General features: G+C 37.9%; 1 protein-coding gene across 4 annotated transcripts; it reads left to right on the top strand.

The window, feature by feature from the left end:
• The first annotated feature begins 2,332 nt into the window (after nt 1-2,332).
• On the top strand, nt 2,333-20,236 carry LOC141367263 (uncharacterized). 4 transcript variants are annotated; one of them, XM_073872200.1, is made up of 13 exons: nt 2,333-2,527; nt 3,914-4,081; nt 5,456-5,632; nt 6,472-6,621; nt 15,382-15,810; nt 15,937-16,299; nt 16,473-16,573; nt 16,752-16,805; nt 16,888-17,320; nt 17,409-17,582; nt 18,799-18,931; nt 19,039-19,165; nt 19,281-20,236. In XM_073872200.1, exons 1-12 carry the CDS (start codon nt 2,374-2,376, stop codon nt 19,085-19,087), a joined length of 2,385 nt encoding a protein of 794 aa, XP_073728301.1. In that variant the 5' UTR covers nt 2,333-2,373; the 3' UTR covers nt 19,088-19,165; nt 19,281-20,236. The 4 variants fall into 4 exon arrangements, with proteins under 4 accessions (XP_073728301.1, XP_073728300.1, XP_073728299.1 ...); XM_073872199.1 differs by having other exon boundaries at nt 15,382-16,299; nt 19,281-19,360; nt 19,561-20,236; XM_073872198.1 differs by having other exon boundaries at nt 15,382-16,299; nt 19,281-19,414; nt 19,561-20,236.
• The last annotated feature ends 239 nt before the right edge of the window (nt 20,237-20,475 follow it).

Raw genomic sequence — 20,475 nt, 5'->3', positions numbered from 1 at the left:
CAGGGGTGCAATTGTCACATTTTCGGGAACGTTTTGGATCCAAAATAGGTCATTCTTGTGATTCGTCTAGATCCGATGAGTGTTCATTGTACGCACCGCAGTTTTAAATCAAGTGATTATAAAACACAAACAACAAACATTACATGCCCGCGCTGTTACTAAGGGAGCGTACAAGACGCGCGCATCCGCTACCAGTCCGCTAATCATTAAGGTTGTAAGTATTAAATCCACTGTATTAGCCTTAAATACACACATGCGTCAAAATCCCCTTCTTTGCAAGTATCCTCATGAAAACAACCATTTAGGTCTGAAGAGAAAGTAAACAGCTGAAAGAGAAAACGCATGTGAAACAGTATATTAGATCCGGTCTTAAAGGGGAAGTTACCTAATTTGCTCCCCGGTGTCAATCAAACAGCATTGAGGGTAAATCGCTCACAGCTCTTAACTAAATCACTTTTGTACCTTTAATAAGATTTGTACGTCGAATTGTACACAAGTTTGAAGTTGCTCGTTCAGAGTTCATATTCATACTGTATTACAGCTATAACTGTGAACAGAACAGACCCTGAATTATTTGTTTATGTGTATGCCTACTGAATAATATGAAATACAAGTTTTTGTAACACAAAACGGTTGTATTTTTTCCACAATAGTTAATGCATTGTATAATAGCATTTTATTAATTTTTGTTTATGTTATTTTGATGTTAGTTTGTGGTGCATTAACTACTGTTAACTACTCTTCTGATTCGAGTAACCATATATCAGTGTATATTGCAATTGTGCTTTATTCACATTGAAGCTTTCTTTCTTTGAAAGACATATCACAACTAAAACAGGAGTTTTAATTACATGCAGCATGGTCAAATCACTGTCCATCACTGCCAAAAGTATATTATTAAACAATTATACATGCTAGCACAAAGTTTCACATAATACTCGAATGTGTTAAACTTCAAAGGTGTTGAGCAACCTCTAAATATTAATTAATAATGAAAACATTTTGCCCAATTTATTATTTATTTATTCAAACATATTAGTGGGGTAAGAGCATGAACTTTTAAAAGTTGAAAAATAAGGACACACACACACACACACACACACACACACACACACACACACACACACACAAATATATGAATGCATGTATGTATGTATATATGTATATGTATGGGAGCGAGAGAGAGTGCTTGTGGCTTTGTCACCTATTTTTTTTACCTCTGATGAGTTTGCACCCCATAACTATTAGCAAAACCATGGTTATTTTGTGGTAACAATGGTTTTACTATAGTAAACATGTCTTTTTGTATGTAACTGTAGTAAAACCATGTTTAATTTTTATAAGGGATGTATAACATGAAAGTATTATACAAGTATATTATTATATATATTATTGTATATAATATACAATATTATATTATAAATATTATGCAATACTACGACTGTTGTTATCCAGATTATCAGCATATTTGCAAATGTGATGTTTATTTAATACAATTTAATAAACAATTTCAGTTTAAATTAAGTAACATGTTTTATACAAAAATATAATTTCAAATGAATGCATTAATTTATTGAAAATGTATTTGCAGTGTTTAAAGCAGAGATGGATGCTTTTCTATCGAATGCTTTTCTGACATTTGACAACGTCTTAAACACTGAATCATTGTCTGAAGTCATGCACGCTGCTGGTAGTGCGAATCCGTGTGGAGGAGTTGAGGAGGATTCTCCTGCAAATGCTGGGCCGAAAAGCCCAACAGGTAAGATGCCAGAGAATGCAAAATTTTCTTTAATGCTGATAAGTTTATGTACAGTTATTGTGTTGTTAATGCACATATAAACACACCTGGTGATGCTCGTGTAACTTACTTGACATTTTACCCGCCGTTTTTCTTGACCAGCAGAACAGGCAAAATTAATAAATGGATAAAACAAATTAACCAAAATTAATAAAACATCCCCACAATTTAAGATAAGAGCTAGGTTGTATGAGGCCTTGTTTTTTAATATCCCTCATGAAAATGTACCTTTTGTGGTAAAAGTGTAGTAACCATGTTTCTTGGTGTATTGATTACTTTAACCGTGGTTATTTTGTGGTAACTGGTTTAACTACAGTAACCATGTTTTGTTGGATGTAACTGTAGTAAACCCATGTTTAATTTTCATAAGGGATGTTAACATAAAAATATAGTTATGGAATACTGCATATAACTTTTGTTATCCAGACTTTCAGCATAACTGCAAATGTGATGTTTATTTAGTACAATATAGTAAACAGTGTCAGTTTAAATTAAGTTACATGTTTTATACAAAAATATAATTTCAAGTTAAGGCATTAATTTATTGAATTGTAATTGCAGTGTTTGAGCAAGATATGGATTTATTCCTATCGAATGCTTTTCTGGGCTTTGACACTGTCCTTAACACTGGACCGTTGTCAGAATTCGGGAAAGCTGCCGGTAGTGTGAATCCGTGTGGAGAAGTTGAGGAGGATTCTCCTGCAAATGCTGGGGCGAAAAGCCCAACAGGTAAGATGCCAGTTAAAGCAAAATGTGACTTTAATGCTGATAAGTTTATATACAGTAATTGTGTTGTTAATTCACGTGTACATATAGACACACTAGGTGGTGCTCGTGTACTTGACATTTTACCCACCATTTTTCTTGACCAGCAGAACATGCAAAATTAATAAATTGATAAAACAAATTAACCAAAATTAATAAAACATCCCCACAATTTAAAGCTCACGTAACACATGCTGTTTCTGCATTCTGATATTAATCTGGAGTACCTATAGAGTAGTATGACATCATGTCCGAAGAGTCTTTAGTTTAATCAGATATATAAAAGAAAGATTAGCTTTACCGAATCTTTCCGATAACGTATGAAAAAATGGAGGAGGAGGAGTTACTACCGTGAGAGGAGCGAGTACGAGTCATGCAACACTATACAACACTGTTTAACTTATGATTCACTACATATTCGTGTTATTTATATAATATGCACGCGCCTATTTCCAACATAAGACAAAAGTCTTACTTGCCGCGTGCAACTCATGATCTGTTTGGGAAAATCCAGCGCATCAAACTCACACGCAAAACTCCGCTGCTACCCTGGAAAATAAACTATATCCATTGTTTTCATAAGGCTGACTTTCTTCTCCTTACATCCAAAACACACTTCTTCTTTCGTGCCATTGTTGAGTTTTGAAATTAAACAAAGCTGTATCGCGTGATAAGATGTTTGCAAGTTTTAGCGTCTCCCGCTGATTGACGGGTGGGCGGGGATTTCCGGGGGAAGTGCCCATATAAAGAAGTGATACGTATAGAAAACCCCTGAAACGTCAGTTGGACCTGTAATCGAAAAAAACTTTCCGAAAGTTGTACGAACCCTGGCGAAGTGCATTCGGCACAGAAATACTCTGCTACACGCCCAAATGCTTTTTTGACATTTTGCCTACGCTTAGCATAAGGAAACAACTCTATAACCATGTTAATAAGTCAGAATGCTTGAAATATCATTGAACCCCCCCTTTAAGATAATTGCTAGGTTGTATGAGGCCTTGTTTTTTAATATCCCTCATGAAAATGTACCTTTTGTGGTAAAAGTGTAGTAACCATGTTTCTTGGTGTATTGATTACTTTAACCGTGGTTATTTTGTGGTAAATGGTTTAACTACAGTAACCATGTTTTGTTGGATGTAACTGTAGTAAAACCCATGTTTGATTTAACATAAAAAATATAGTTATGGAATACTGCATATAACTTTTGTTATCCAGACTTTCAGCATAACTGCAAATGTGATGTTTATTTAATACAATATAGTAAACAGTGTCAGTTTAAATTAAGTTACATGTTTTATACAAAAATATAATTTCAAGTTAAGGCATTAATTTATTGAATTGTAATTGCAGTGTTTGAGCAAGATATGGATTTATTCCTATCGAATGCTTTTCTGAGCTTTGACACTGTCCTTAACACTGGACCGTTGTCAGAATTCGGGAAAGCTGCCGGTAGTGTGAATCCGTGTGGAGGAGTTGAGATGGATTCTCCTGCAAATGCTGGGGCGAAAAGCCCAACAGGTAAGATGCCAGTTAAAGCAAAATGTGACTTTAATGCTTATAAGTTTATATAATTGTGTTGTTAATTCAGGTGTACATATAGACACACAAGGTGGTGCTCGTGTACTTGACATTTTACCCACCATTTTTCTTGACCAGCAGAACATGCAAAATTAATAAATTGATAAAACAAATTAACCAAAATTAATAAAACATCCCCACAATTTAAAGCTCACGTAACACATGCTGTTTCTGCATTTCTGATGTTAATCTGGAGTACCTATAGAGTAGTATGACATCATGTCCGAAGAGTCTTTAGTTTAATCAGATATATAAAAGAAAGATTAGCTTTACCGAATCTTTCCGATAACGTATGAAAAAATGGAGGAGGAGTTACTACCGTGAGAGGAGCGAGTACGAGTCATGCAACACTATACAACACTGTTTAACTTATGATTCACTACATGTTCGTGTCATTTATATAATATGCACGCGCCTATTTCCAACATAAGACAGAAGTCTTACTTACCGCGTGCAACTCATGACCCGTTTGGGAAAATCCAGCGCATCCAACTCACACGCAAAACTCTGCTGCTACCCCGGAAAATAAACTATATCCATTGTTTTCATAAGGTTGGATTTCTTCTCCCTACATCCAAAACACACTTCTTCTTTCGTGCCATTGTTGAGTTTTGAAATTAAACAAAGCTGTATCGCGTGATAAGATGTTTGCAAGTTTTAGCGTCTCCCGCTGATTGACGGGTGGGCGGGGATTTCCGGGGGAAGTACCCATATAAAGAAGTGATACGTATAGAAAACCCCTGAAACGTCAGTAATCGAAAAAAACGTTCAGAAACTTGTACGAACCCTGGCGAAGTGCATTCGGCACAGAAATACTCTGTTACACGCCCAAATGCTTTTTTGACATTTTGCCTACGCTTAGCATGAGGAAACAGCTCTATAACCATGTTAATAAGTCAGAATGCTTGAAATACCATTGAACCCCCCCTTTAAGATAAGAGCTAGGTCATATGAGGCCTTGTGTTTTAATATCCCTCATGAAAATGTACCTTTTGTGGTAAAAGTGTAGTAACCATGTTGGTGTATTGATTACTTTAACCGTGGTTATTTTGTAGTAACAATGGTTTAACTACAGTAACCATGTTTTGTTGGATGTAACTGTAGTAAAACCATGTTTAATTTTCATAAGGGATGTTAAAAATATAGTTATGGAATACTGCATATAACTTTTGTTATCCAGACCTTCAGCATAACTGCAAATGTGATGTTTATTTAATACAATATAGTAAACAGTGTCAGTTTAAATGAAGTTACATGTTTTATACAAAAATATAATTTCAAGTTAAGCATTCATTTATTGAATTTTAATTGCAGTGTTTGAGCAAGATATGGATTTATTCCTATCGAATGCTTTTCTGAGCTTTGACACTATCCTTAACACTGGACCGTTGTCAGAATTCGGGAAAGCTGCCGGTAGTGTGAATCCGTGTGGAGAAGTTGAGGAGATGGAGAAAGTTTCTCCTGCATATGCTGAGGCAAAAAGCCCAACAAGTAAGATTCAAGTTAAAGCAAAATGTGACTTTAATACTGATAAGTTTACATACAGTTATTGTGTTGTTAATGCACGTGTACATAAAGACACACAAGGTGGTGCTCGTGCACTTGACATTTAAAATGCAGTTTTTCTTGACACGCAGCCAAATTATGACTCCATAAATTTAAAAAAGCGACCAAAATTAATAAAATATCCCTGCAATTTAAGATAAGAGCTAGGTCGTATGAGGCCTTGTGTTTTAATATCCCTCACAAAAATTGACCTTTTTGTGGTAAAAGTGTAGTAACCATGTTTAATGGTGTATTGATTACTATTAGCAAAACCATGGTTATTTTGTGGTAACAATGGTTTTACTACAGTAACCATGTTTTTTGGATGCAACTATAGTAAAAAAAAATTTATTTTCATAAGGGATGTATAACATAATAAATAGGCAATTCTAGGCAATCAAGGAGACACTCACATTCACAAAATACGTGGAAGACACTCACTTAATACTAAACTCTGATTACACATGAGATTAAGCGAGTGTCTGGCAAACGTGAGCATCTCTTTCATAAACCCCTTTAAAGTGTGTGCAGCAAGCACGTATTTTGACCTGATGCGTAATGCACATAGGTTAACATGACGCGCTAAACGCATATTTTCACATAATGAGCTACACACATGACGGGCTAAATACATGTTTTGATGAGTTTCCCATTCGGGCGCCCTCGAAAATGAAGTCACCGGCAGCCACTGATGCAGAATAAACAATACATTAAAATGAAGTGACAAGTTTTTGACACAAAATCACTTTAGCAGTAATTTTATAACATTATTTATTGAATTGCAGTGTTGGGAAGGAGTCAAGATAGTGGAATGGATTTTGTCCTGCCGTGTGCTTTGCCTGAGAGTGTCCTGAACATCGGATCTCTGTTAGACAGACGCGCCGGTAGAGGAAAGGAGTTTACTCCTACTTTTGATGAGGCGAACAGCCCAATAGGTTAGTTGGAATTTTGTGTACTTGCCATTTTTTAAATCTGTGTCATGATGTTTGTTCCTTAAAAGTTTAGATGGCCCATGCAGATACTGATATTTTTATTACATTAAAGTCAGTAAAATAAAACATCTTACAATAAGAAATGAATGTTATTATTTTAACAGCATTATGAAAATACAGCAATGCTATTTGCATTACTAATGCTGTTAAAATAAGAGTTAGAACACATTAGAAAAACAACAAAAAAAGGAATTTATTAAATCAGTTTTATAAGATACTCGGTTACATTGTTTTAGTAATGGAGGCTTAGTGTCCAGGTGGATGGGGAGAGGTAACCCCCCAATAATTTAAACTAGCAATGACAATCCAATATTTACACAATGATTTATGATAACAACATTATGTACACTTGACACTTCAACCCCCTTAATATTTTAACCAAATCTGTGCCTTGTAGATTATGGAGGACCACAAGAGTCATGCAAAATGTAATAAAGAACTTCAATGTTTAATAACTAACTGGACAATGGGGATGGCAATTAGTACATTTGTTTAAAAATCCATGAATTATTCTATAAATAAATAAATAGACAAAGTTGCAAAAAAATCATTATGTAACATTTCATTAGGCAATAAAAAGTGAGATTATAAAAGTAATGTAGAAATGAAATATTAATCCATTAATAAATAGTTCAAAGTAATATAACTATTTACAAAAAACAACATAAAACACTCAATAAGTTCATCATTTTAAATTGCATTTACAAATTCTTAATTAAATAATGGAATTTCAAAATGTATTTCAAAAAGCGATTTAAAAAGATAAATAAATAACTGGATTTATAAATTGAACTACAAATACAGCTTTAAATTAGGCATTTAAAAGGGCATTTCCGTTTAACATTTCTGATTTCATTTTCCAGATGGTTCTCCTTATTCTTTTCACTATTCGATTTGCTTTTCGTTTTAGCCTCGACTTTAGCTTCGACTAGTAGGTTATCCAAAACCATGTTTAATTAAATGGGTTAATACATGTGGAAAGCTGTAACAAGTAGCATTCCCTTACTATTTTACATCTGCAATAATTTTATTTTGCCATAATCTGACCATCAGTCTCAAGGCCATACAATTTTAAGTTGGCCTTGGAATAGGGTGGACCTGAATCCCTACAGTAAATGTAATTTTACAATATAGTACTGGTTAAATGAATTGCATTATGGTTTTTGAGTCATGGGTTGAATAATTTTCAGATCAGCAAAAAAGTGATGTGGGAAAATAAAATAAGAACAAATCAAGAAATTACAAGCATATAAAACAAAAAAGAAATAAGTTACAAATAAAGTAAGATCTAAGATTGATTAGGTAGAGAAACCGTATCAAATTAATATGGCACTGTTTTCATTCTATAAATTAAATATGATTGATCTTTTTGAAGCTATAAAAGTGATTTTCCTTTTGTCTTCTGTAGTCTGATTTACATAACGACTCAAACATAAGCTTTTCTTATAAGATCACTGTCCCTTTAATGCCGGTGGAGAAGCGCTGATCTATACAGTGACACATCTGATCAACTGCTCACTTATAAATGTCTATTTTTATGAGTATACTTGCAGAGACTGTGGCATTACAAGATCATTTGTGCGTATATCTCCTGTCAAGCCCAAAGAAATTATGTGTTTGCGTGATTTTTAAAATGGCATTGGGCTTGAGTGTGTGCACGTATTGTTACGAACCCCCTCAAAATTGCTCGTAAGGGTAGTGGGGTTCACGCAACATAAAAAAGGACACGCGAGTCAAAGCACCATTTAAATATTTATTAATGCCGCTGCACTCACGTGCCACGGGCAACTACTGTTAAGGGTTGCGGACAAAAGACTTTTACAAACATTTAACAAAACAAAAACATAGAACAGCCAAAAAAATTAAATAAACACACAGCTTTTCAGCATCAGCGGAATATCAGACGCACACGGAGCTCTTTTTAAAGCAGCGGGACCAATACAGCTTCCCCTCAAGTGTGCGCCACGCTCACGAAGAGCTAAAGACAGTGGCAGTGGCGACCGGGCGACTGGAGTTCAGATGGAAACAGCATAGGGAACTCAGCCTTCTCACACATCCACACTCTCCTTTTATCTCCACCCCAAACGTCATCATAAGCCGCAGGTGCACGAGGGCGGAGCTTCTCCTCGGTAAAAGGATAAACCAAATCAATACTACATACCACACAACATAATAATAAATACAAAACATGGCCGTAACACTTCCCCCCTAAAAAACAAAAACGGATAAAGTTTTCCTCCAACTCCTTTTAGAGTTAAGGAAAAATAAGGCGGCTTCTGACACACACTGAATTAACCCTGGGATAAAGCATCGGCCACCACGGATCTCTAAATCATACGGCTGCACCATTAGTGCCCATCTCATCAAACGTTGATTGTGATTATACATTTTACTGAGAAAGACTAACGGATTATGATCCGTATAAATCATAACCGGATACCTACTGGCCCCCACATAAACATTGAAATGTTGTAATGCCAATAAAAGAGCTAAAGTCTCCTTCTCAATTGTTGAGTTGTTAAGTTGATGACGATTAAACTTAGAAGAAAAGTAGGATACAGGATGAGCTATTCCGTCAGCACCCTCCTGTTAAAGGACAGCTCCCGCTCCGACAGCACTGGCATCCACCTCCAGCTGGAACGCCTGACACACATCCGGAGCCGAGAGGACAGGAGCACTACAAAGGAGAGATTCTGCAGACAGAAATGCCTGGTGACAGTCATTAGTCCAATTGAAATCAACTTTAGGGCTACGCAATCGAGTTAAAGGAGCAACAACACTCGAGAAATTTTTGCAGAAGCACCGGTAATATCAAACCATTCCGAGGAATCTACGCAGTTCTCGCCTTGTAGTAGGTATCGGATACTCAAGAACAGCAGTCACTTTAACATCTAATGGCCGCACCTGCCCATTTCCTACTTGCTTTCCAAGGTACGTGACCGACGCTTTAGCGAATTCACACTTTTTAAGATTTAAAGTGAGAGACACAACAGATAAACGATGAAAGACATTGCGCAGAAGTGACAATTGTTCAGCCCAAGTAGACGAATAAATGACTACGTCATCCAAATAGACGTTACAGTTAGGAACATCGCCCAACACTATAGACATCAAACGCTGAAACGTCGCCGGTGCGTTTCGAAGGCCGAAGTAGAGCCCTGTATTTCAGCCCGAGCTGTTTATGCCCTTCGGGTCGGGTTTCGGGACAATTTTAACGTCACAGCAGATACGCGGACCAGACCTCTGGCTTATTTAGGCTTCTCCATCTTTTTATATTTTTCAATTTAATTAAAAGAACCTTTTGACAGACATTGATGATTGCAAAACAAACATAGCAAGATGTTTAACCTATCGCATGAGTCCACTACGCACAGCCACACATTTACAATGCACACATTTATAAATGGAGTACTAGATTAAAACCTTGGATACTGTACATAATCTATGCAGACAGCATCCAAGACATAATCTATTAAAGACTTCTCCCTGTATTCATTTTGTGTAAGAAGGATTTCTTGTTTGTGTATGGATCGACTTTTTTTCTTAGTTTAACGGTTGGATGGATACATGAATAGCCATTTTCTGTGGTAAGTCCTTACATTTAAAAAAAATGTATATGCATAGCGAAGTTGTAAGATAAGCCAACATGCATGTTTATTCTGTTTCATGTTTATTTCGTTTTGTTTTATATAGCCCTTTTTATTTTTTTATATCTGCACCTGTTGCAACTGCGAGCAGCAGAGCAACCTACCTTCACTTTTTAAAAATAGTGTGTGTTTATAATAAACGTTTAAACTAACATTGTGGTATGCTGAAAATATATATTTTATATAGTTGTTATTATAGGCAAGTGAAGTGTTGATTTGAGAGGCTCAATTCATCAAACATGTCGTCAACTTGCTGTCGGCCGCTAACCACTTGGTTATAATAAAAAACTTTAACAAACAGAAAATGCTCTAAAATGTAAATAAAAAAGAAATATAACTATTTTGCCATTTAAAACAAAACTGAACTGCTTTAATTGCTGCAAGAGTACAGCTGTACAAGCTGTGTGATGCGGCTTTCACATAGGATGCGGTGTGCGCTGCGCTCGCCGCTAGGTTCGGCGCAGCCAAGCGATTTGTGCTCTGATGGCCAGACCAAAGTAGGCGGGGTTTTCAATAAATTACTACAGTGTTTATATTTGCGTTAAATAGTCGACGAGGAATACAGAGACTGATGTTGCTCGTCTCCATTTCACGTAACTATAAGCATACCAACAACAAGCTGCTTAAAACACACCTGACATGCCAACTTGAATTGCTACGTGTTTCCATGAGACGGCTTTCCTTCCGATGTCTCTGTAGGATCATAAACTTGTATTATAAAGCCCTTAGAATCCCGAGTATAAGCTTTCGTCCATTTTGCTTGTTTGGATGCCCCGTTTCTATTGGCCGCGCGGGTAATCGTCACAGAGCGCAGCGCAAAAGTTAAACTATGTTGAACTTTGACCGCGGCGTGAGCGCAAGCTGCGCTCCGCTGCGCTCGCGCTTTGCTCGGCGCAACAAAAAACCGCCCTCGCGCGGCGCAAGCCATTGAAATGAATGGGTTTCATAGCGCAGGGCAGCGCACACCGCGTCCAATGTGAAAGCCGCATAAGGAGTTATTTTTTGTTATTTCTGCGGATTTCTTTTGCAAAATCTATGCGGAATTTTGCAGAATGATTTAAAATGTTTTAAAACGATCCGAGAGAATGTGCGCTGTGAATATTACAAAACAATAAAATATTTTATAACTATATTATACATTTTATTAAAGGATTACCCTGAATTAAACTGGACCAACATGAACCAACAGATAATGAATAATGTTCTGTCACGACCATAGAGCTTTATATAATATATACATATATTACTGTCTACAGTGTAAGAGTAAAAAGAAAAGGCTTCTCATAATGAATGTAGCATATAGCAAGATAATTTCATCAGTGTAACAACACAATGTATATATATGTATCTTGTAAACGGATTTCAAATAATAAATAATTGTCGCGTCACGTAGCAAGAGAGACGATAGAGATCTCATTAACTTCTCCGTAGTAAGTTTTATTTCAAATTCAAGTTTACATATTAAATAGGCTATTAAAAAGTTTGTGCTTCTCTCATAAAAACCTCACAGCAGACAGCACAGACTTCTACTCACAAACACACACAATGCAGTGACTATATCTGCGGACACAGATTCCTAATGGGGAGAATTAAAAAGTTCGGACTCGGGTCGGACTCGGGCTGAGAATTCTGATAAGCTGTCGGACAAGGGCCGGGCTAGGGCTTAAGCGTCTCGGGCCAGGGCCGGGTCAGGGCTTAGATTTCCGGCCCGTGCAGGGCTCTAGGCCGAAGGCCATCTGTGTGTACTGAAAAAAAGAATCTGGGGTGACGAATGCGGAGATCTCAGAGGCGCGCTCAGTTAGAGGCACTTGCCAATAACCTTTTAATAGGTCTAATTTTGTAATATACTGCGCCACCCCAAGATTATCAATACAATCATCGATATGCGGAAGTGGGAAAGCATCAGGGACAGAAACAGAGTTAACTCTTCTAAAATCAGTGCAAAAATGGACAGATCCATCAGATTTTGGCACCAAGAGACACGGTGAGCTCCAAGGGCTTGTACTCGCAACAGCAAAGCCATTTTGCAGGAGATACAGTACCTCGCGTTTCATTTCTTCCCGTTTACTGACAGGACAACGATATGCATGTTGTTTAATAGGTACGTTATTAGCAACATTTATATCATGCGCAAGTACATTAGTACCTGGAGGAACATCACAGAATAAATTCGGAAAACTATCCAACAACTTCTTAATGTCCTGCTGTTGTTCATTAGACAAATAAGACAATTGAGAGTGAATATGACAAAACTTCCGAGTTTTTCAAACTACCACCCCTGACAACCTCCATGGATACCTCCAATCCATCATCCACATCATCTGTAGGCAGAGTAAGCGTCAGCAACGAAACGCGCTCCTCTGACTCAGTCACCGGTTCAGGTCCGGAAACATCAGCACTCTCATTAAGAACAGCAGTCTCACCTTTAACATCAGCATGGCACAAATATGGTTTTAACATATTGATGTGACATAACCGAGTTTTTCGCCTCCATCAGGAATATGGATTACATAATCTGTGTCGTTTACCTTGCTTTTAACAACGTAAGGGCCAGAGAACCGGGCTGCAAAAGCAGACCCAGGGGTAGGAATCAGTACTAAAACTTTCTCTCCCGGTTGAAAATTTCGCACAACTGCCTTCTGATCGAAACAGCGCTTCATTTTCTTTTGCGACCGGGCAAGAGCTTCTTTAGCAGCAGTACAAGCTGTATGTAAACGCTCACGGGTGCGGGAGACAAGATCAAGTACATTCGTCTTCTCAGGAAGACCTGTAGACAGAAACTCTTCCTTTAATATTTTTAAAGGCCCACGGACATTATTGCCCAAAGACTAGTTCAGAAGGGCTAAAACCCAACGAGTCTTGTCGCGCACCGCAAATAAAACAAAGGGAACCCCCTCTTCCCAATCATTTCCAGTCTCCAAGCAGTACTTAAGCAGACTTGATTTTAATGTCTGATGCCAACGTTCTAATGCGCCCTGCGATTCAGGGTGATAGGCACTCGAAACCACGTGAGACAGTCCTAGAGCTTTCAACACATTACGGAACACGCAAGATAAAAAATTGACCCCTCAGTGACCCCTGATCTGTTTGAACAGTTTTTGGGAGACCAAAAGTCGTAAAAAACTTTTTAAGGGCTTTTGTCACAGACCTAGTAAATATTGACAACCAGACCTAGCGCATGGAAGTGGACCCACACAATCCACCAAAACGGGCTCAAATGGCTCTCCTACAGCAGGGATAGGACAGAGAGGAGCAGGCGGTACTACCTGATTAGGTTTTCCTCCTACCTGGCAGATATGGCATGTTTTGCAATATTTAATAACATCAGATTTTAAACCTGGCCAGAAAAAATGCTAGAGCACTCGATTATAGGTTTTATTAATTCCGAGGTGGCCAGACCAAGGATGATCGTGAGCTAAGTTTAATACCTGTTGTTGAAATTGCGAGGGAAGCACAATTTGATGCACTACATTCCAATCATCTGCCTGCTCAGCATTCGGCGTACTGCTCCATTTGCGCATTAGTACTGCGTCGCGCCAATAAAAGTGTTGCTTACACGGTGACAATATCTCTTCAGCGCTCACACAACATTTTTGTAACGTCGGATCAATTTTCTGCGCATCAATCAGGGCTTTGTGTGAAACTGACGCATCCGTTACAAAATCAAGAGAAACAGGTAAACTTTGCGGCATTTTAGGTGCCGATAAAACTGGGAATGTTTCATTTCCGAGAATATCTGAAAAAACAGAGTCACAAAGGTTAGGGTTTTCCTGAACATCACGTTTTGCTTGTGCTCGGGTCGTAACAGCACTTATTGAAAACACATCAGGTAACATTTCAGTGAGCGCATCAGACTGCATATCTCCGCACGGAGCATCAGTTACCTTTACCATCGGCATAACAGAAAATAGTGTTGAGGGGTTAGGGGCATGTCGGAAAAACAATTTATTTCTGATAGCTCAACACTATGAGATTTCTGTTGAGATTAGGCTGATCTATGAATTTGTTCAAATAAAAAGTTGCCATATTTACACGAAAGGTGAGGAGTCAAATAAGGAAAATCCACACACACTCCGGACCTATCTACCTAACCAGAAGTCTAACTACATCCTACAGCTAGTCTTCAGAGGGTACCGATTAAGAGATTGCTCTCCCCCCCGGAGTACCTCCAAACAAAACAAACTAAAATAAAAAAAAAAATAACAAACAGTAAACCGTAGCCAGAGCTGGCGCTAAGCACAGTCCTGTTGGCTTACTCTGACTTACCGGAAAATGTGTAGGACAGACCAGATTCGCTCCACACCAAACAAATTACGTTAATTAATTACCGGCAGCTGATTAAACTCTCGGGAAACAATCCTTACAAAAAGAATCTCGGTCGAGCCCCCAATTTATGTTACGAACCCCTCAAAATTGCTCGTAAGGGTAGTGGGGTTCACGCAACATAAAAAAGGACACGCGAGTCAAAGCACCATTTAAATATTTATTAATGCCGCTGCACTCGCATGCCACGGGCAACTACTGTTAAGGGTTGCGGACAAAAGACTTTCACAAACAATTAACAAAACAAAAACATAGAACAGCCAAAAAAAATTTAAATAAACACACAGCTTTTCAGCATCAGCTGAATATCAGACGCACACAGAGCTCTTTTTAAAGCAGCGGGACCAATAGAGCTTCCCCTCAAGTGTGCGCAGGAAGTTTTGAAATGTCTTTCGGCACGGTATTAATTGACTATTGATTCACACAACGCATCTCATGTCATGACGTTAATAAAACAAATGAAGTGATAGGCTACTGGTTATTAAACATGCACGTAGGATGCAAATTTTACAATCAAAGGGAGTAAATTTGCATTGTTGCCAATGGCGACCTTGACAGAAATTTCACTCGCAAATAAATATATTTGGTCGCAGTTTAGAGCCCTGCCACAGTTTGTCAAATGTGTTTATCAAGTATTATCACTGGCCATGGTTCTTTGTCATTCACTTTCAACTACTGTCATAATTAATTTTCTAATAGTTATCATTTGTTTTGTTTTTGTTTTTTGGTGTAGACAGTAACATCAGTCCTGACCAACGAAAGACGTACTTTGACCGGGCCTGGAGGGGCAAAGTGGAGCCAGTGCCGGCTCCACAGCTTGAAGCCGATCCAGCTATCCCTGATGTTAGGGAAGTGGTTGATCTGGCATTCTGGTCAAAGACTAAGATTGGTCAGAAGAAACAGAAGGCTTCGAAGAGCCGTTTATTTGACCTCCAGGAAAAAAAGACTGTTGTTCAAGCGCAACATGTCGAGGCAGATTCAGCTATTCCTGTTGGTATGGATGTTGCTGATTTTGCATGCCCCGAATCGAATATATGTATTCGTACGGAAAAACGAAAGACTTTGAAGAGTCGCTTATTTGACCGTTTCCGGAGGGGCAATCTGGAGTCAGTGCCGACTCCACAGCTTGATGCCGATCTTGCTAATCCTGTTGGAATGGATGGTGCTGATCTGGCCTGCCATGAGGCAAAAACTAAGATTCGTCCGGACAAACGAATGTCAAAGAAGTGTTGCTTCCTTGACTGCTTCCGGAGGAGCAATGTGGAGTCAGTGCCGACTCCACAGCTAGATGCCGATCTGGCCAGTCGTGAGTTAAATCCTCACATTAGTTTTCCTGCCATCACTGCAACTAATGCCAGCCTACAAAAGTTAGGTGCCGTTCCACCCAATTTCGGGTTAAAAGGTGGTGGAAATCCAGACCCAAAAAGACCTGAAAATCCAAGACCAAAAGCAATCGGAAATCCCCGAAATCCTGTCCCAAAAGATGCGGGAAATCCTGTCCCGAAAGATGCTGGAAATCCTAAACCAAAAGATGCTGGAAATCCCGTCCGAAAAGATGTAAAAGTTGTTAGGCCAAAAACTTCAAATCTTTTTAAAAAGCAAAGCAAGAAGCAACCAACCGATCCCGAGCCAGGTCCCTCAGTGACTACAGGTGAGCGTACTGCCTTTATTACTCCTAGACTGGGTTGCACCAATATGTGAAATGGTTTCATTATCATATTTTTTTTGTACCTTGAAATGTATGCTGTACTTTACTTCTGATCCCTGTATTAAGATGTACTTTAACACCTCATCAATTTTCATGTTTTTCTGTGTGTTGTTCAGAGACTTTGGAGTCTAAATATCAACTCTTAGAGATGGATGTGCTTGGGCAAGGTAGCTTTGGCGTAGTGTTCAAAGGGATCCGTCAAACGGATGGGAATCTGGTAATCCACTCATATTTATATCGAACACAATGTTTGCAGAAATTTGTACGTCCACTTGATCTAAACGATGTTTAAAGTTTGTAGATTGTCAAACCTTAAAGTTAATGTGTGCAGTGTCAGGTAAGCTGCTTCAGTCAGCTCAGGAGAAATTAACTCAGTATTTATTTTCTCTTTACAGGTTGCCATCAAGCAAATTATGAAACAAGAGAAGAAGGACAGATATATTCAGATTGTAAGGTGTAAAGTGAACTAGAGAGAAAATACACAAAATATTAGTTTTATCTAATTGTAATTTGTTCATTTTTTTTCTCCAGCCTGGATATCCCCAACCGCTGCTAACAGAAATAGCATTAATGCTTAAGTTAAGAGAAGGTTACCGTTGCCCGAATATCATCGAGATGTATGACTGGTATGAGACCAGCGAAATGTTCTCAATTGTGATGGAGTATCCTCAGGAGAGCGAATCCTTGTTTAGGTTTGCTCATAAACACAAACTGAGTGAAAATGCAGCACGACATCTAATGTATCAGGCCGTAAAAGCAGTTGAACACTGCCTGCTTAATGATGTCATCCATACGGACATACATGCGGGGAACTTCTTGGTGCAGAAGAAAACTATGAAGTTAAAGTTAATTGACTTTGGGCTTGGACATGTATTTAACTGTGATGGCCATGGACATCTATCTAGGTGTGATGGCCATGGACATCTAGTTGGGTGTGATGGCCATGATTCCAAGGACTTTATAGGTGAGTTGATTTTTTTTAATGAAGCAGAGTATGGAAACATGCTGGGTCATCTTTTACGAAATGACTAAACACAATGTCTTGTGTACAGGAGCTGCACATTCCACACCGCCTGAGGTTCATACAAGTAAGCAATTCTTTGCCATGCCAGCAAACGCCTGGGCCTTAGGTGTTTTGCTATATTTCATGATGCATGCAGCTTACCCCCAAATATGGGACTTGTATGAGGGTGAACCGAAGAAATATGATGAAGGTTTATCAAAGGGTGAGTGAAATGATCGATCAACATATGCACACACAAAGCCTCTTATCAAAAACACAATAAATATTATCAGAGGATATGGTCTGTCTGGCAAGATGGTAGATTTTATTGTGTTTAGTTTATCAGTCATTTAGTGGCTCCCCAATGTTTTACATCACTTTGCCATCATCTTAACCGGAGGTAATGTCTTTCTGTGGCCAGATGTGACTATGGACCACAAAACCAGTCATAAGGCTCAGTTTTTTTAAATTAAGATTTATTATCCGAAAGCTAAATAAATAAGCATTTTCATTGTTGTATGGTTTGTTAGCACAATGTTTGGCTGATATACAACGATTTGAATATTTGGGCGTACACCCGATTTAGGCGTAGCGCATGTCTGAGACTAAACCGTATGTCTAGTAGACGTAAGTATAAAGTCTTGACTTGTTTCTGTGGCAAAATGACAAATAATCCAATTTGATGGGACATTTGCACTTCTAATGCACAGGATACGTGAGCAGTGTGCTTTCATGCATAAATTCTTACATATTATAAAATACCTAAATATTTACAAAGATACAGTAAAGAATTTATTTAAAGCTTTCCGTTAATTTCGTTTTTATCCAGAACTATAAGAATTAATCTGCAAATAATTACCTTTTGTGCAAACGGCTGCATCCACTCACAAAATAAAGTTGTAAGTAGGAATTTACTAAATATCTTCATAAAAATTATCTTTACTTAATATAATTTTTTTGGCATAAAAGAAAAATTCATAATTTTGACCCAAACTGTACAAATATAGTCATGCGATTTATGACTGGTTTTGTGGTCCAGGGTCACAATTTGGTAACAAATGACTTTTAATCAGGGGTTCCTCCACCAATGACCGTTTAAGACATTCAGAGGACCACCTTTCTAAACATGATAGTATCAACGCAAAATAACAGAAAAACGATGCACTGTGACATGCATTTTGTGTCACTAAATGTACACCTGGTGGTACCCCTGTAGATGGAAAACCAAACCACATAGGTGTCATTTTGAGCAGAAAAAAATTATTTAAAGTGAAAGATATAAAGGTTCACCACCGGTTGAGAATCATTGCTTTAGATAATAGACAGACAGACTTCTTACAGTATTATTCAATGACAACAAAAGTGTCTCTTTATGCCATGATAATTATTGCCATTTGTGTGTCATGATGACTAATCAGCTCTCTCCTAAAATTGTACAGAAATCCGTGAACTGATAGACTGGTGCCTGGATGTGAGACCACATAGACGTCCATGGCTCCACCAGATCTTAAGTCACGACTGGTTCAGAACTGACTGGCGTAATGAAAAACCGGAATTCGAACGCAGAAAGAGGTAACAGAGTAGGAAACTACATTTTGCAGATGACATGCTTTGTCTTTGTTAGTTGTATAGTGTGTTCAACAGTAAGATTGTTTAAATGTAAATTTTCACCCCTACAGTATAAAAAAACCCACAAAACCCAAAACGAAGTACAAGCTTTATATCTGAAGGATAAGGGAATGATGGGAGATGCTGTTTTCATGATCCAGAGACGGATGGAGTTTGCTAATCATGTTTCCGGATAAGGTAATGAATGAATGGGTTTCAACTGTATGTTTGATCACATTTTTTAATGCCATCGTTATGAATTAGCTGCAGGTCTAACCACCATTTCTGCATTTGTCCTCTCGTGTCTCCCTAGTTTCTACAACCGAAAACCAAGAATACCATGGACATTAAGTCACTAACAGGGTGACAATTACAAGGGAGACAAGAGACGAGGCATTATTTAAAACAGGAATTTCCCTGGATTTACAAATCCATGGGAACTTTACAGTACACAACCACATTTAGTATATCGCACTGTGCAAATTATATATATTATAGAAATCATACATATTGTGGCTTTAAGGTTCTAGATATACTATACATATGATGACTAAAAACTAAATGTTGACATTTCTTTGCTTTCTCATCTTCAGGTTGTATCCCATGAACACAAATCGTTGGCTGAACGTCTCATAAAGATCCTGTCTCATCCTTAAACACAATTTTTAAGGTTTAATGGTATAGTATCTTTATATATAGTATATCCTCTATAGAATCCGTTTACATATATATGTTTATATATATATATATCTCCGAAGGGTTTTTTCCCTCCTAGGACTTTTTTCCTCCTGGCTAAAAATCCGGGAGGTTTTTCTCCTAGGGGGTTTTTTCAACCCCGGGGACTCGGCCAACATTGGCTTAACTTAGCACCTTCATCTATACGTTACATCATTAACACGCTCGCTTGTAAAGTTTATTCATAGCCGCTGTATTTATTTTTAGCAAATCTATTTATGATTAGCAAAATACACTTCAAAGGGTTTTTTGCCTCCTAGGACTTTTTTCCTCATGGCTAAAAATGCGGGAGGTTTTTCTCCTAGGGGGTTTTTTCAACCCGGGGACTGAGCCGACATTGGCTTAACTTAGCACCTTCTTCTATACGTTACATCATTAACAGGCTCGCTTGTATAGTTTATTCATAGACGCTGTATTTCGCTACTTATGTTGTCTGTCGATTTTTCTGTGTTTTCCCCTGCTTAAAGCTGGGGGAATTAAAGCTGCTTTGAAAAAGCACTATATAAATAAAATTGAATTTAAAAGAATCAGCTATTTCTGTCTCTTTCTCAAGTTTTTTCCCCCTCTGAGTTTAGGGAGTAAGCCGACATTGGCTTAACTTAGATCTCTCTTCTATAAGTTGCATTATTACAATGCTCAATAGTTCAGTTTAATCTTGCAACTTTTGTTGTCCACCCATTTTTCAGTGTTTTCTCCGGCTTTTATTAATGTAAAGCTGCTTTGAATTAATTGAACAATTGTGAAATATGCTACAGTATATAAATCAAATTGAA

The sequence above is a fragment of the Misgurnus anguillicaudatus genome, chromosome 10 (assembly GCF_027580225.2).
Source record: "Misgurnus anguillicaudatus chromosome 10, ASM2758022v2, whole genome shotgun sequence".
NCBI classification, from domain to species: domain Eukaryota; kingdom Metazoa; phylum Chordata; class Actinopteri; order Cypriniformes; family Cobitidae; genus Misgurnus; species Misgurnus anguillicaudatus.
The sequence above is the reverse complement of the archived record's forward strand: the minus strand, read 5'-3'. Positions and strand labels throughout refer to the sequence as shown.

Coding starts and splice junctions, on each gene's coding strand:
- LOC141367263 (XM_073872199.1), top strand. CDS start 2,374: ATGGATTTATTCCTATCGAATGCTTTTCTGGGCTTTGACACTGTCCTT. Junction 4,082..5,455: donor TGGGGCGAAAAGCCCAACAG/GTAAGATGCCAG, acceptor TTTTAATTGCAG/TGTTTGAGCAAGATATGGAT. Junction 16,806..16,887: donor AGGACAGATATATTCAGATT/GTAAGGTGTAAA, acceptor TTTTTTCTCCAG/CCTGGATATCCCCAACCGCT.